The sequence below is a fragment of the Mizuhopecten yessoensis genome, unplaced genomic scaffold (assembly GCF_002113885.1).
Source record: "Mizuhopecten yessoensis strain PY_sf001 unplaced genomic scaffold, ASM211388v2 scaffold7669, whole genome shotgun sequence".
NCBI lineage: Eukaryota > Metazoa > Mollusca > Bivalvia > Pectinida > Pectinidae > Mizuhopecten > Mizuhopecten yessoensis.
Window position 1 is genome coordinate 792636 of NW_018407163.1, and position 19031 is coordinate 811666.

At 35.6% G+C, this 19031-nt stretch overlaps 1 protein-coding gene across 1 annotated transcript in view; it reads right to left on the bottom strand.

Annotated features, from left to right (window-relative positions):
* The window catches only part of LOC110454090 (sodium- and chloride-dependent glycine transporter 1-like), a 69435-nt gene that overhangs the window by 31627 nt on the left and 18777 nt on the right, over positions 1 to 19031 (bottom strand). Inside the window, exons 2-5 of the mRNA XM_021503439.1 lie at positions 9798 to 9981; positions 8906 to 9037; positions 8050 to 8356; positions 6530 to 6666 (exon numbers count right to left, since the gene is read on the bottom strand). Coding sequence (XP_021359114.1) covers positions 6530 to 6666; positions 8050 to 8356; positions 8906 to 9037; positions 9798 to 9981 — 760 coding nt within the window. The remainder of the gene's footprint in view (positions 1 to 6529; positions 6667 to 8049; positions 8357 to 8905; positions 9038 to 9797; positions 9982 to 19031) is intronic.

Here is a 19031-nt window from a genome sequence, read left to right on the forward strand (position 1 = left end):
ACAGTTATCAGACACATTACGGTAACAGTTATCAGACACAATACAGTAACAGTTATCAGACACATTACAGTAATACAGTTATCAGACACATTACAGTAATACAGTTACAAGACACATTACAGTAACAGTTATCAGACACATTACAATAATACAGTTATCAGACACATTACGGTTATACAGATATCAGACACATTACAGCAATACAGTTATCAGACATGCTACAGTAACAGTTATCAGACACATTACAGTAACAGTTATCAGACACATTACGGTAATACAGTTACAAGACACATTACGGTAACAGTTAACAGACACATTACAATATTACAGTTATCAGACACAATACAGTAACAGTTATTAGACACATTACGGTAATGTGTCTGATATCTGTATTATTGTAATATGTCTGATAACTGTATTGCTGTAACAGTTATCAGACAAATTACGGTAATACAGATATCAGACACATTACTTATCAGACACATTAATGTAACAGTTATCAGACCCAGTATGGTAACAGTTATCAGACAAGTTACGTTAATACAGTTATTAGACATGCTACAGTAATACAGTTATCATACACATTACGGTAATGTGTCTGATAAGTAATGTGTCTGATAGCTGTTACAGTAATACAGTTATCAGACACATTACAGTAATACAGTTATCAGACACATTACAGTAATACAGTTAAAAGACACATTACGTTTATACAGTTATCAGACACATTACGGTAATACAGTTATCAGACACATTACGGTAATACAGTTATCAGACACATTACGGTAATACAGTAATCAGACACATTATGGTATTACATTTATCAGACACATTATGGTATTACAGTTATCAGACACATTACAGTAACAGGTATCAGACACATTACGTTAACAGTTATCAGACATATTGCGGTAATACAGTTATCAGACACATTACGGTAACAGTTATCAGACACATTACGGTAACAGTTATCAGACATATTGCGGTAATACAGTTATCAGACACATTACGGTAACATTAATCAGACACATTACAGTAACAGTTATCAGACACATTACGATAATACAGTTATAAGACACATTACGGAAACAGTTATCAGACATATTGTGGTAATACAGTTATCAGGCACATTACGGTAATACATTTATCAGACACATTACGTTAACAGTTATCAGACACAATACCGTAACAGTTATCAGACACATTATGGTAATACTGTTACAAGACACATTACGGTAACAGTTATCAGACACATTACGGTAACAGTTATCAAGACACATAACCGTAATACAGTTATCAGACATGCTACAGTAACAGTTATCAGACACATTACAGTAACAGTTATCAGACACATTACAGTAATACAGTTTCAAGACACATTACTGTAACAGTTAACAGACACATTACAATATTACAGTTATCATTACGGTAACAGTTATCAGACACAATACCGTAACAGTTATCAGACACATTACAGTAATACAATACAGTTATCAGACACATAACGGTAACAGTTATCAGACACAATACGGTAACAGTTATCAGACACATTGCGGTAATACAGTTATCAGACACACTACGTTTATACAGTAATCAGACACATTACGGTAATACAGTAATCAGACACATTATGGTATTACAGTTATTAGACACATTATGGTATTACAGTTATTAGACACATTATGGTATTACAGTTATTAGACACATTATGGTATTACAGTTATCAGACACATTACTGTAACAGTTATCAGACACATTACAATAATCCAGTTATCAGACCCATTACCGTAACAGTTATCAGACACATTACGATAATACAGTTATCAGACACATTACCGTAACAGTTATCAGACCCATTACAATAATACAGTTATCAGACACATCACGGTAACAGTTATCAGACACAATACGGTAACAGTTATCAGACACATTGCGGTAATACAGTTATCAGACACACTACGTTTATACAGTAATCAGACACATTACGGTAATATAGTTTTCAGACATGCTACAGTAATACAGTTATCAGACACATTCCGTTTATACAGTTATCAGACACATTACGCAATAATACAGTTATCAGACACATCACGGTAACAGTTATCAGACACAATACGGTAACAGTTATCAGACACAATACGGTAACAGTTATCAGACACATTGCGGTAATACAGTTATCAGACACACTACGTTTATACAGTAATCAGACACATTACGGTAATATAGTTTTCAGACATGCTACAGTAATACAGTTATCAGACACATTCCGGTAACAGTTATCAGACACATTCCAATAATACAGTTATCAGACACATTATGGTATTAGAGTTATCAGACACATTACAGTAATATACAGATATCAGACACATTACAGCAATACAGTTATCAGACACATTCCGGTAACAGTTATCAAGACACATAACCGTAATACACTTATCAGACATGCTACAGTAACAGTGATCAGACACATTACAGTAACAGTTATCACACAATATGGTAATACAGTTACAAGACACATTCCGTTTATACAGTTATCAGACACATTAAAGTAATACAGTTACAAGACACATTCCGTTTATACAGTTATCAGACACATTACGGTCATACAGTTATCAGACACATTACATTTATACAGTTATCAGACACATTACGATTATACAGTAATCAGACACATTACGGTAATATAGTTTTCAGACATGCTACAGTAATACAGTTATCAGACACATTAAAGTAACAGTTATCAGACACATTACAGAAACAGTTATCAGACACATTACAGAAACAGTTATCAGACACATTACAGTAATATACAGATATCAGACACATTACAGCAATACAGTTATCAGACACATTCAGTTTATACAGTTATACAATACGATAATACAGTTATCAGACACATTACAGTAACAGTTATCAGACACATTACAGTAATACAGTTATCAAACACATTACAGTTATACAGTTACAAGACACATTACAGTAACAGTTATCAGACACATTACAATAATACAGTTATCAGACACATTACGGTAATACAGTTATCAGACACATTACGTTTATACAGTAATCAGACACATTACGGTAATACAGTTATCAGACATGCTACAGTAATACAGTTATCAGACACATTACAGCAATACAGTTATCAGACACATTCCGTTTATACAGTTATCAGACACATTACGGTAATACAGATATCAGACACATTACGGTTATACAGTTATCAGACACATTACGGTAACAGTTATCAGACACATTACAGTAATACAGTTATCAGACACATTACGGTAATACAGTTATCAGACACATTACAGTAACAGTTATCAGACACATTATGGTAATACAGTTATCAGACACATTACAATAATACAGTTATCAGACACTTTACGGTAACAGTTATCAGACACATTACGGTAACAGTTATCAGACACATTACGGTAATACAGTTATCAGACACATTACAGTAACAGTTATCAGACACATTATGGTAACAGTTATAAGACACATTATGGTAACAGTTATTAGACATATTACGGCAATATAATTATCAGACATGTTGCAGTAATAAAGCAGGAAAATTTAATATCAGACTTGTGTAGCAAGGTTCCAGTGCCTATTTTGTTATTTGTATTACAGATTAGTAATAATCAGTCCTGTCTGCAAGCTCCATCATTCATCATGTCTTATCAAAACAATGTACATGCACAGCTATATAGCTATCATAATGCTTGTACACTTGCATGTGAATATGGCAATACATGCACATTATGGAAAGTTTTCCTAGTGAGTCACACATTTATAATCTCAGGGCAGGTACTTCACTTTTAATTTTTTTAGGCTTCACATATTTGTTGTGGGGTCTTGTATGATGTTAACGATCACAGCATATGTAGTCTTGTATTAACTAATACATTACAGATGATGTAACATGTTACTAATAACAGTATAAAGCTATCATTTCCTTAACCCTGTACAACCGCCATCACTATATCCAAACCAAGGGCGAAGGGGCTGCAATTAATCTCTGATTTTTAATATCATTTTAATTATGTATTCATCATTTTTCACCAGAAAAGTATCCATTTGAAACTGATAAAGCATTTACTAATTTTATTCCTTTTACACTGTATCATATTCAGGCTTCAGATGCCAACGATAAGCAATTGGGTGTTGCCGTTAAACTAATTAACCCATTCATCCCTGAAATTTCATAAGGAACTATTCCAACCTTTGAATTGGAAGAGTTCAAATGTGTCTTCAGGGGTAAATGAGCTAATTTATGTATTGTGAAGAAACCATGATCTTTTTTAATCTAATCTTTCAAACAACTGCCTTTGAACATGATCTGATAGAAACACAAACTAAATATTAAAACAATGACTGTCTGATATACCCAAAACCTATTTTACACAAATTCAGCTAAACCCTTTTTGCAAGAAAAATTTGTTTACATGGTGTTCTGCTTTATCTAAATAATTAAATATAACAGGGTCCACATCTAGTCTTGAAAAGTAATATTACCACTTTGTGTTTTCAAAGCTAGTAATCATTTTTTAGGCATGTTTCCAACAGAGAAATCAATGTAAACAAAATAATTGTTTGTTGATGGTGAAGATTTTCTCTCTATTAAACCTGAAATACTTCAGAGGGACCACCCAGTGTTTCCGTGTGTTGTTGATAAGGATTTCCCTAACATTATACTGGAGATACCCTTTTCTCTGTAGATATTACCCTAAGGATTTCCCTAACATTATACTGGAGATACCCTTTTCTCTGTAGATATTACCCTAAGGATTTCCCTAACATTATACTGGAGATACCCTTTTCTCTGTAGATATTACCCTAAGGATTTCCCTAACATTATACTGGAGATACCCTTTTCTCTGTAGATATTACCCTAAGGATTTCCCTAACATTATACTGGAGATACCCTTTTCTCTGTAGATATTACCCTAAGGATTTCCCTAACATTATACTGGAGATACCCTTTTCTCTGTAGATATTACCCTAAGGATTTCCCTAACATTATACTGGAGATACCCTTTTCTCTGTAGATATTACCCTAAGGATTTCCCTAACATTATACTGGAGATACCCTTTTCTCTGTAGATATTACCCTAAGGATTTCCCTAACATTATACTGGAGATACCCTTTTCTCTGTAGATATTACCCATTGTGTTACCCCGAGTTACTGTATATGTATCATTCCATATTTTTAAGTTGACGGTGAATATTTTCTCCTTATTTTACCTGAATTACTTCAGAGGGATCACCCAGTGATTCTGTGTTGTTAGTGGGGATACAATCCCCTTTATATGTACCAGATTCCCTGTAGATATCACCTGTTGTGTTACCGTGAGTTACTGTATGTGTATCATTCCATGTTTTAAGTTGAACATTTTCTACTCATTACTCTGGAGTTACTGCTAATATGTCGACACACTAGGTACTTAAGTGCTTTCAATTTCAGGATTTAACAAAGGATTCATACAAACTGTGGATTCACAAAAGAAATGATATTAGGGAGAGACTAACACTATATACATCTTATATATGTATTATACAGAATAAAGCTTAACTTTTTCTTCAGGTTGGTAAGTATAGATTATGAAAAGATCTTTTTTAAACAATCAATAAAATTCTATGTGACGTTTCAATGACTAGTACGATATGTACACTGTCACCTTCATCAGACAAATGACCAATGAAGCGTATGCACACAAAGGTGTAAAATGTGTACCAGTTGTCTATAAAATTGATGTCATTTTCGGCTACGCTTTAAGCGTATAACAAATATTGTACATATGCTTACAGCGTAGCCGAAATCAACATTGATTATGTGGACAACTCGTACACATTTTACACCTTTGTGTGCATACGCTTCACTGGTCATTTGTCTGATGAAGGTGACAGTGTACATATTGTACTAGTCATTGAAAACGTCACATAGAAAATTTAATTTTATTGATTGTGTAAAACAGAACTTTTCATAGTCTATACAGATAAAGGCCATAAAGGTCTTATTCAATCTCTAGTACACTGTAGTTATAAATGTTAATTTTTATGAAATAACCACATGCCCTAAGCCTTATGATTATTACCTTTTCTTAGGGTCTTTAATTAATTTTCAAACTGTCTTTGCATACTTATAACTCAACAAAGTTTGAATGATTTACCACTGAAAATAAACATAATATACCCATTAAATACACTATTTCTTCGTCTTTCCAATGGGGGGGGGGGGCCGGGGCTCAGGCCATGACTTTCATACCATTCATTTGCCACCCTTATCATGATGGTACGTACATGGATCAAATTTTGACTTACTTCAGACTGAAAGGAAGAGAACTGGATGAAAAGTATTATTTCCCAATATAAACTATAGTAAAGTTTACCCTCTCCCCTTGGGGAAATACTGGACCCCAGGATAATCTAAGTGTATAGTATTTTAAATAATAATTAACTTGCGTCAGGAAATGGCATATTTTATAATTGATCTTTACCAGTGTATTCTTTGATAAGACAAACTTACTTTTCCAGATGACTTGACTCCTTTGAACAAACACAGGAACACCACAACCCAGGCAACAAAGAGACAAATGAGGAGATCCCAGCGCAGGTCTCCCATATCGTCTATACCATCTGACAGCTGTAGCACTCCACGCCTGTATAAAACACGCAAGGGTGGATATAAGCTACCAATGCTTGCCATGAATTTTATTTTGCTATCAGATACAATGAAAAAGAGCAAAATAGAATGAACTAATGATGTGAATTATATTGTAACTAGTACAATATTATTAAAACTACAACAGGTAATGTTTAGCAAGAATGTACTGTAGACCAGGAATCGTTTACCCACTCCAATATTGAGTCCTTCACATGTAATTATTACATTTGGTAAACTGTGTACTCATATTCGCTGTCATGACGATTTTACCCTTATTGCAGAGGGAGAAAAAAGTGAAAATTTATATCAACTGCAGCAATATTTCCCCCCCCCCCCTCCCCCCCTTATACAGTATATAATTATGTTCCATTCTGTTCAAATGAAATTTTACAATATTGATACAAAATCAGGAAAGAAAATTTTGGAAACATTTGGAAGATCATTAAAAAAATAACAAGAGGCCCAGAGGGCCTGTATTGCTCACCTGTTTCTTTTGTCACATGCAACTGACATATAGGTAACTCAAGACCATTTGGTAACTAGAACACAAGACATTTTAATGAGGAAATTTTTAGCACTACATCCCAGGTACCTACTGGCCAAATATCATGACCCTGGGCCTTATGGAACTTGAGAAGAAGATTGTTAAAGCTTTTAACCAAAGTTGACATTTGACCACCGACTAGCATTTAAAGTTAACCTTTGACCTCATTACTGTAATTGAGAAAATATTCACACTGCTTGTCTACATAACATACCCAAGTATCATGACTCTAGTTCAAATGGTTCTCAGGATATTGTTGTTTGAAATTTTTAACATATTTTACTGCTGTGACCTTGAAAGTAGGTCAAGGTCATTTTAATGAGGATTTTTTTAGCACTGCATCCCAGGTACCTACTGGCCAAATATCATGACCCTGGGCCTTATGGAACTTGAGAAGAAAATTGTTAAAGCTTTTAACCAAAGTTGACATTTGACCCCTGACTAGCATTTAAAGTAGACCTTTGATCGCATAACTGTAACTGAAAAAAATATTCGAACTGCTGGTCTACATAACATACCCAAGTATCATAACTCTAGTTCAAATGGTTCTTAGGATATTGTTGTTTGAAATTTTTAACATATTTAAACTCTGTGACCTTGAAAGTAGGTCAAGGTCATTTTAATGAGGATTTTTTTAGCACTACATCCCAGGTACCTACTGGCCAAATATCATGACCCTGGGTCCTACAGTTCTTCAGAAGAAGTCGTTCAAAAGAAAAAGTTGACGGATGAACGACGGACGACGGACGCCGCAGTACAGCATAAGCTCACAATCTGGTGAGATTAAAAAATAGAGATCTTTTGAAGTTTAACAGACAGTTATTAATTACTTACTGCCAGAATTCTTCACTTGCAGTTGTTTTTAATACATTAGACTCATTTCCTGCAGACACTTTTAATGCCACTGTTGCCGCTGCAGTTAGGTTGTAAGGCGCTGAACCGTTGAGAGGTTGGGGAGAAGATATGTTGTTTTTGGCATTTGTTCGTAGATAACAGTGTTCCGTGTTCCACCAGTTGTCACACATACTCCAGGGCAGCACCATACGGAGGGAGTGGTAAAGGTAAAACAAGGTCCAGGTGATGATGATGTTATAGTACACACACACGATGCCCGATACAATCACCATTCCGTACCCAACACCTACATCCAACAAACAACAACAGTGCAGAAAATTAATTTTAAATATTTAACAAAATCCCAAAATTCTAAAAATAATTTCATCTAATGAGTGTTTATTACTTGCAGATCTGACCCATTGTCTTGATCGCTGAACTACAATACCATAATTATAAATAATAATTTTATTCCACAGGAGTTGCCTTCTGATAGTGGCTATCATCTGAAGTTATGAGTATAGTGGCTATCATCTGAAGTTATGAGTATAAGACACTTCCATGCTCTAAGGTGTAGGATAGGAAATTCCAGACCCTGTTACTGATGGTCATTGTATCCTCATGTCTTTGTTATAACACAGATCACCAAAAAATAATAAAATCTCTAAATTCTTATTTTGTCTTGACTTTGAAAAAATGATCTGTGGAGATGAGGTAAGGAGATCTTTTTCTGAAGAGATGGAACCCTTTCATCCCTATGTAACTTTAGTAGACTCTACCATGTATTGATCTGGATGTGTCCATTATGGTTAACAGTGGTGAAGGGCCAAGAGGTTAACACTATGTAAGAGCTCACCTTTAAACAATGGACATATCCTCCAAATGGTCACAGGACTCAGACTGGCAAACTGTCCAAATGACACTTCTAAGAAGAACATGGGTATCCCACACAGGATCAGGAATATCACATAGGGTATCAGAAAAGCTCCTGTTGAAACACCAAACATATCGTATATAGGAGTAGAATAATTAACACACATATTTTGTTGGTAACTATAGAAACAGAAAGATGCTAGTCTTATGCTAATATTTCAATCATTACAATGTTGGTATCAACAATCTTATTAACATATAAGTTGAAATTCCACATCAAGCCATATTTGGGTGCTATATTTTCAAATGTTTCCCTTGATTTTGACAAATAAAAAACATTTACTATTTCCAAACTTTACTTTATCTAGTGCAGTAATAATTTTTGAATGTTTCAAATGTTAACAAGAATACCATATCAACAATCAGTTCCTATAACATATCTGTAACACACGCATGCGGAATACATTTACGTAAATCTTGAGCGAGAGTGATGGTGAAAGTTGAGGTTGCATGTGTTAATCCCTACAAACAAGCAGTGTGGGCTATAGTTCATTAACATAGAGAAAGATTTATGAAATTTGGTTGATATTTTCCAGTCATCATGAAATGAATCTAGCTATGACCGTGACCTTGAACATACAACCTTGACTTTCAACTGGTCTCAAGGATAAAAGTCAGGAATTATTGTGGGAAAACTTATAAATTTGTTTGAAAATGCCTTAGGAATATATGTTACCCAATGGCAGGCGTACAGAAAACATTACCAGTACACATACGCTTCTCATTTAGTTTGGCTTTATTTATACATTTTCTTTTTGTCAAATTGTGAAAACTGAAAGTGAAAATCTACAGGACTGGTGTGTTATAACACAAACCTCCCCCACTCTTGTAGCACAGGTAGGGAAACCTCCATATATTTCCCAGTCCAACAGCATATCCCACACAGGACAGGAAGAAGTCCAGTCGCCCCGACCAGTTCCCACGAGCAGTCTCATCCCCACTTTCCATTGTATCAGAACAACTGCTGGTGTCATTGGATGAGGACAGCTCCAGGGCTTTCTGTCAAACAAAAGATTCACCACTCATTTACACTACCACTGCTTAACCTAACAAGTTGAGATGGTATTTCTATATCAGCCATTGGTCATGTGTTGAAGTCATTACATACCATGACATTGTAATTGTAATAATTGGATACCTTTGACCACTCTCTTGAAGGCTCCAATTTTCTATGTGATTAATATAAAAAAAATATGGTAAATGTAAGTATTGAATAGCTTTCAGTTGGCATTTACAGTTAATATGAATACCAACTGGACCATGGTAAATTCAACACAAAGCACTAGCACTCTTGATAGAGTTTGCCATGTTCCAATTGGGATTTTGAAAGCTAATCAATGTACTGATATTGATGAGATGCGAAACTCTTATGTAATAATTATTGTTATCTAATGTTTTAATTATATTCCAGACAATCACAATGATGTCAGAAAGGAGCTTTGTTTTGAATCATGTTTCTCTTTTATTTTCCTTGTAAAACACCAATATCTGGTACCAAAAACATGTAAGCACCATTTTGTAAAGGTTACCCCTATAGCTGATCTTTAACTTACATGTATATTATTTAGTATTTGTTTGTGATTTTCATAAGAGTTTTCTTTCTCAGAATTATGTAATTAGCTTTATCCTGTAACTTGCTCAGTGTAATTAATACATTTATTTTGTTATTTACACCAATAACAAGCTAGAACTGTCATCCAGGGGATAACTAATACCACCTGCAGATGAAAAGTGTTGCAATCTGAAATAAAAATGCAAGTGCACAACTGATGTTTCAGTAAACTCTGCCAGTTAATTAAGATAGAGTTTTCCGGACAAGTTATTTCGCATAAAGGGCCGTAACTCCCTTAAAAAGTGTTGAAATTCGAAATTAAATTGCCAGTGCACAACTTCATAATATACTGGTCATTTAAGTGAAGTTTCAATAAAATCTGCCTGTGAGTTAGGGTGGATTTTTTCGGACAATTTACTGTTGACGACATCCAGACAGGGTGATTCCATTATACACCCCCGCCCCTAACTTGGTTGGTTGGTTGGTTGGGGGGGTATTATGTATGATAAGTTAAGTGTAGATTATCACTGATAGAAAATCTTTTACATGTTTCTTAATCTGAAACTCTAGGATATATGGATGTCACAGTAACCTAACAGATATTGAAGGTTAGGTGGATCTAACAGGTCTAAATTAAATAAAGCATGCATGCATGTAAATAATACATTTTGTCGTATACATAATGTACATGTAGAAGCCACTGCACCTCCTTATCGACTGAAAACCCCTTACATTGAAACATAACGTGGACAGGAAACCTGTAACCACATAGCATTCTCTGCACGCATGAAATGCATGCACAGTAATAAATAAAAACAAAAAGAGGCATTTATAAACATTTTCCTAATGTGACAGAGACATGCAGATTTGGTAGATTATGTATGTTGTCAGTACACCAAACATAGAAATGATGATTTAGAGGCCAAAGAGGAAAGATTGTATAGTGTATCGGTCTAAAGTCATAGGCTAGGTCACCTAGGATCAATTAGATACCTCAGGCAGATGGATGTGGTGTGTATTTATTAAGAGACTTTACATGCTGTTGCTCAGCTCTATAGTTGCTTGGAGTGGAGTATAATCTAAACTATTCCCAATTCTGTTTTATAGCTATATCAGGGATTAAACCCATGCACCCCAAATGTCACATTTGAACCTTACCAAATCAAAGACTGGGCAAGTCCAGTTTAGAAATATAGGGGTGAATGAGTTAATTATATAAGTGGTACTGCACTGCAATGTTAATCAGCTGTTGGAAATAGAGACCCTTAACAAGCAGAGTACCTATACAACCTCCAGCACTCCTACATACACCCTCACCACTACGGACGTACTTTCTTATAAGGGGATTGACATGTACATGATTACATGTGTTCACACTCTTCTAATTGTATTAAATATGTGCCCTGGCCGACACTAGACAGGGTGTTATATACAAACGTTTTTGGTTTTTCTAATTTTTAATATTTGTCTCGGTGCATGCTTGAACTAAAATACCCTTTTAAAATTCTGCACCGTTTAGATCTCAGTAGAGAAGCATTTTTCACACATCTGATTCCTGTGATGTTGTGATAGCACTTCAACCCAGAAACTAAATCATTACTCTTGATTATATACATGTACATCTTTACAAGAATTAATTTCAAGTTTTAAACACATATGACACATATGACCTTGAAAACTGGCAAAGGTTATAGAGTTAGATAAAGTTAAAAGCTTGTCATGATAGAACCCATTGTTCTGGTACTTATGGATCTTTAGAACAAACTTAATGAACCTTATCCCCAGCATGCTTAGGCCTATAGGACAAACGCAATACTCAAAGCCTTATGGTTCTTTCGAGAAAGCTATTTGTTTCAATATTGTATCTGACTTGACCTCAAAAGTAAATCCAGATAATTTAAATAATAGCAGATCTTGCTAGTCTTTTGTGCCAGCTAGCAATCTTCAAGCCAAATGTCATCACTTTGAACCTAATTGACTTTGAAAAGGATCCATTTACATTTCTAAACATACACCAAGGTCTTTTATTTGAATAAACTTGATAGTCTTTCATTCCAGCAAGACACAGGCAAAATATTATTACACACTATTGGTTTTTTATTTAAAACCCTTTCACCCCTATGTAACTTTAGTAGACTTTACCATGCATTGATATGGATGAGTCCATTATGGTCTACAGTGTTGAAAGGGTTAACCCCTGTTATCTTTAAAATGAATTACAGCATATTGCAGGCCTAGTGTCAACACTGAGGTATATAGCTCTTAATTATAAGAAGGTCTTGTACAATTTTTCTAAGAAATAATGATGTAGATGGACCAAAAAAAATCAAAACAATACACAGCTGTACCTAATCACCTAAGTAAAATATCCAACCCTATCTGTTTATAAATCACATTAATTACACTTCCAGATTTCTAGATGTTTGACATGTTCTTTGAACTTATCAAAAGGGAATAAAACACTGCTGTCACATTTTTTTTTTTAAATTAGATCAATAACTTGTTGAACAAACAGCAATCATTACTTTCATATCTGCTTTTAACCTTTCTACAAAGTTGGGAAACAATCCACAGGAAAAACACTATGGCTCAATGAAATAAGATCAACTTCATTCATAAATACATTTTGTATGAATAAAATTGATTTGATAGCCTTTCATCACAACAAGCCACAGAGCAAATACGACTCTAGACTGATGGTTATGTAAAATAACATCACAACAATCCACAGAGCAAATAGGACTAGATTGATGGTTATGTAAAAGATCATCAAAAAAAAGCCACAAAGCAAATACGACTAGGCCTGATGGTTATGTAAAAGACCATCACAACAAGCCTCAGAGCAAATAGGACTCTAGACTGATGGTTATGTAAAAGATCATCACAAACAAGCCACAGAACAAATAGAAATAGGCCTGATGGTTATGTAAAAGATCATCACAACAAGCCTGTAAAAGATCATCACAAACAAGCCACAGAACAAATAGAAATAGGCCTGATGGTTATGTAAAAGATCATCAAAACAAGCCACAAAGCAAATACGACTAGATTGATGGTTATGTAAAAGAACATCACAACAAGCCACAGAGGAAATACGACTCTAGACTGATAAAAAGATCATCACAAACAAGCCACAGAACAAATAGAAATAGGCCTGATGGTTATGTAAAAGATCATCACAAACAAGCCACAAAGCAAATACGACTAGGCCTGATGGTTATGTAAAAGACCATCACAACAAGCCTCAGAGCAAATAGGACTCTAGACTGATGGTTATGTAAAAGATCATCACAAACAAGCCACAGAACAAATAGAAATAGGCCTGATGGTTATGTAAAAGATCATCACAACAAGCCACAAAGCAAATACGACTAGATTGATGGTTATGTAAAAGAACATCACAACAAGCCTGATGGTTATGTAAAAGAACATCACAACAAGCCACAAAGCAAATACGACTCTAGACTGATGGTTATGTAAAATAACATCACAACAATCCACAGAGCAAATAGGACTAGATTGATGGTTATGTAAAAGATCATCAAAAAAAAGCCACAAAGCAAATACGACTAGGCCTGATGGTTATGTAAAAGAACACCACAACAAGCCACAGAGGAAATACGACTCTAGACTGATGGTTAGGTAAAAGAACATCACAACAAGCCACAGAGCAAATACGACTCTAGACTGATAGTTATGTAAAAAAACATCACAACAAGCCTCAGAGCAAATAGGACTAGACTGATGGTTATGTAAAAGAACATCACACCAAGCCTCAGAGCAAATAGGACTAGATTGATGGTTATGAAAAAGAACATCACAACAAGCCACAGAGCAAATAGGACTAGGCCTGATGGTTATGTAAAAGAACATCGCAACAAGCCACAGAGCAAATATGACTAGGCCTGATGGGTATGTAAAAGATCATCACAACAAGCCACAGAGGAAATACGACTCTAGACTGATAAAAAGATCATCACAAACAAGCCACAGAACAAATAGAAATAGGCCTGATGGTTATGTAAAAGATCATCAAAACAAGCCACAAAGCAAATACGACTAGATTGATGGTTATGTAAAAGAACATCACAACAAGCCACAGAGGAAATACGACTCTAGACTGATGGTTATGAAAAAGAACATCACAACAAGCCACAGAGCAAATATGACTCTAGACTGATGGTCATGTAAAAGAACATCACAACAAGCCACAGAGCAACTAGGACTCTAGACTGATGGTTATGTAAAAGAACATCACAACAAGCCTGATGGTTATGTAAAAGAACATCACAACAAGCCACAGAGGAAATACGACTCTAGACTGATAAAAAGATCATCACAAACAAGCCACAGAACAAATAGAAATAGGCCTGATGGTTATGTAAAAGATCATCACAAACAAGCCACAGAACAAATAGAAATAGGCCTGATGGTTATGTAAAAGATCATCACAAAAAGCCACAGAGGAAATACGACTCTAGACTGATGGTTATGTAAAAGATTTTCACAACAAGCCACAAAGCAAATACGACTAGATTGATGGTTATGTAAAAAAACATCACAACAAGCCACAGAGCAAATACGACTCTAGACTGATGGTTATGTAAAATAACATCACAACAATCCACAGAGCAAATAGGACTAGATTGATGGTTATGTAAAAGAACATCACAAAAAGCCCCAGAGCAAATACGACTAGGCCTGATGGTTATGTAAAAGACCATCACAACAAGCCACAGAGGAAATACGACTCTAGACTGATAAAAAGATCATCACAAACAAGCCACAGAACAAATAGAAATAGGCCTGATGGTTATGTAAAAGATCATCACAAAAAGCCACAGAGGAAATACGACTCTAGACTGATGGTTAGGTAAAAGAACATCACAACAAGCCACAGAGCAAATATGACTCTAGACTGATGGTCATGTAAAAGAACATCACAACAAGCCACAGAGCAAATATGACTCTAGACTGATGGTCATGTAAAAGAACATCACAACAAGCCACAGAGCAAATAGGACTAGATTGATGGGTATGTAAAAGAACATCACAACAAGCCACAGAGCAACTAGGACTCTAGACTGATGGTTATGTAAAAGAACATCACATCAAGCCTCAGAGCAAATAGGACTAGACTGATGGTTATGTAAAAGAACATCACACCAAGCCTCAGAGCAAATAGGACTAGATTGATGGTTATGAAAAAGATCATCACAAAAAAGCCACAAAGCAAATACGACTAGGCCTGATGGTTATGTAAAAGACCATCACAACAAGCCTCAGAGCAAATAGGACTAGACTGATGGTTATGTAAAAGAACATCACAACAAGCCACAGAGCAAATAGGACTAGATTGATGGTTATGTAAAAGATCATCACAAACAAGCCACAAAGCAAATACGACTAGGCCTGATGGTTATGTAAAAGAACATCACAACAAGCCACAGAGCAAATATGACTAGGCCTGATGGTTATGTAAAAGATCATCACAACAAGCCACAGAGGAAATACGACTCTAGACTGATGGTTATGAAAAAGATCATCACAACAAGCCACAGAGGAAATACGGCTCTAGACTGATGGTTATGTAAAAGATCACCCCAACAAGCCACAGAGCAAAAAGGACTCTAGACTAATGGTTATGTAAAAGAACATCACAACAGGCCACAGAGCAAATAGGACTAGGCCTGATGGTTATGAAAAAGAACATCACAACAAGCCACAGAGCAAATAGGACTAGGCCTGATGGTTATGTAAAAGAAGTGATTGTAAAGACAATCCCGGAGGACAGACAACAGATGCTGCACATAATCTCACAGCTTCATGCCAGGTGAGCTAAAAACCGGCTCCACAGTAGTCAGCTCCCATGACAAAACAAAGGGATACATCAATGAGCCTACGGGGGTAAAAACTAATGGTACGGATCGTCCAGGTAACAACTGCACCTAAACTGGATCAATACTGAGTCGGAAAGAAAACTGGTGATAGTAAAGGTGACTGAAGTAAATCATGAAGTTGTGGAGGTATAAATGTACAACGTTTTATAATTAAAGCATCAGTGATGAGTCTTTGAAGGAGGAAACAGATGGTGCAGTGTAATTCCCTTTCGACATTCTGTATCTATTACCGACATTCTGTATCTATTACTGACCTCTGACATTCTGTATCTATTACCCACATTCTGTATCTATTACCCACATTCTGTATCTATTACTGAGTTTAATGGGGTGTATTTTATGTCCATCCTCTTAGATACAAGGTGGTAGACTCAGCTGGTGGATTGTTTTAGGTTTAATGCTACCTTAATGGCCACATCACAAAATTCTCTTTTAGTAGTGGCAAGGTTCATAAAACATATTTTAATCATTATTAATTTCTGATATGTGAAATGTATATAATTAGGGATTTTACACACCTCCCCTTTTGTTTCAAGATGTTGTGTTCCGTTTAATCTGCTTTGTCAACTGCTGGTCAATCAGACCAATAAACCGATTAATCGACTTCAAAATTCATGACGGATTGTAGTCAGAATACTTGTCTGTAGATACTATGGATTTTTCAGTAGTCATCCCTGATTTCAAGCCTATCACACTGTTACATGCTAATTGGAAATAAGCAGTGAAAGTCTCCCCATATTTATTTCCAGCTGCTAGCTGTGTAGGCATTGTCACATGACATAATTACTTTACTGTGAAGCCTGCTCCTAGCCACACATGACTATAAATAACAGACTCAGTGTTGAAAGGAGGTGATGACTACATGCATGCAGGTATATTTTATTGGTGAAAGTGACTCATAGCAACTGCGTGGATGATTTTGTGATGTTTTTCTTTAAAACGATGATGAATCGATCATCAGTTAGGTAAGGTTAAGCAAAGATTGATCAGTTAATTTTAACCAATCCCAGTACAGGTCTCAATTAAGATTTCCACACCATTGACCCCTAGTATAATTGGTGATCCCCTGTAAGAATGAAACAGCTGTATAGATCCAATCACATGTGTGTGCCTCATGCTAACCCTATACAACAAGCATATTGTGCCAGGCTTACAACTGCAGGTTTCAGGCATTTTATGAAAATTATTTCATTTGATCAAGATCAAATGCGGATCAATTCTCATATATGAAAAGGACTGACTATGTCAATGATCGAAGAAAATAGTAAAATTGGCCTCAACCCTAAAATATATCGTGCATTTTGTCCAAACTACACAATGTATACACATGGGGTCAGGTCAACTGCTGTACCTGATGGGAAACGACTTTTGTCAGTACACAAAACACGACTTTTGTGTACTAAAACATGGTTCAATCCTCCGGAATGGCTGTACATGTGAACAACTATTGTGCTTGTATATAGAAAGATCCTTGTGGTTACAGACGAGTAAACAGTAGATATTGTTTTACTCCTTTGATTATCATTGATCATCATTTACATGTTTAACCTTTTGACATCTACAGTGTATCAATAACAAAGAACAAATATGTGAGTTTCCAGTTTCCCTACCGACCCTAGATTTTTGTGCCTACCCTGAAGTTTTTGTTAGCATTTAGTGATAAGCACTGTTAAAGTCCTGTTAAAGTCCTGTTTTATATAAGCATATAGTAAAACTATTTAAAAAAGAAATGTGCCCACCTACTGATCCTAATTATTTTTCTAGCAGAAACAGGAAACACACACATCTGTTTTGGCCTTACCTGGTGCCACAGTCAATTCATATACTGTAGCTCACACATCACACATAAACCCAGGTAACATGGAACATTTATCTTTACTGCTGTTGTAACTCACACGAACAACCCCAGAAAATGTAGAACATTTACTTTATATAATGATGCTCATACAAACAATCCTAGAAAACAAGGAACAGACAACTTTACTGTAGCTCACACAAACAACGTAGCTCACTCAAACAACTTTACTGTAGCTCACACAAACAACGTAGCTCACACAAACAACTTTACTGTAGCTCACACAAACAACGTAGCTCACACTAACAACTTTACTGTAGCTCACACAAACAACTTTACTGTAGCTCACACAAACAATGTAGCTCACACAAACAACTTTACTGTAGCTCACACAAACAACTTTACTGTCACACAAACAACGTAGCTCACACAAACAACTTAACTGTAGCTCACACAAACAACTTTACTGTAGCTCACACAAACAACTTTACTGTAGCTCACACAAACAACTTTACTGTAGCTCACACAAACAACTTTACTGTAGCTCACACAAACAACTTTACTGTAGCTCACACAAACAACTTTACTGTAGCTCACACAAACAACTTTACTGTAGCTCACACAAACAACTTTACTGTAGCTCACACAAACAACTTTACTGTAGCTCACACAAACAACTTTACTGTAGCTCACACAAACAACTTTACTGTAGCTCACACAAACAACTTTACTGTAGCTCACACAAACAACTTTACTGTAGCTCACACAAACAACTTTACTGTAGCTCACACAAACAACTTTA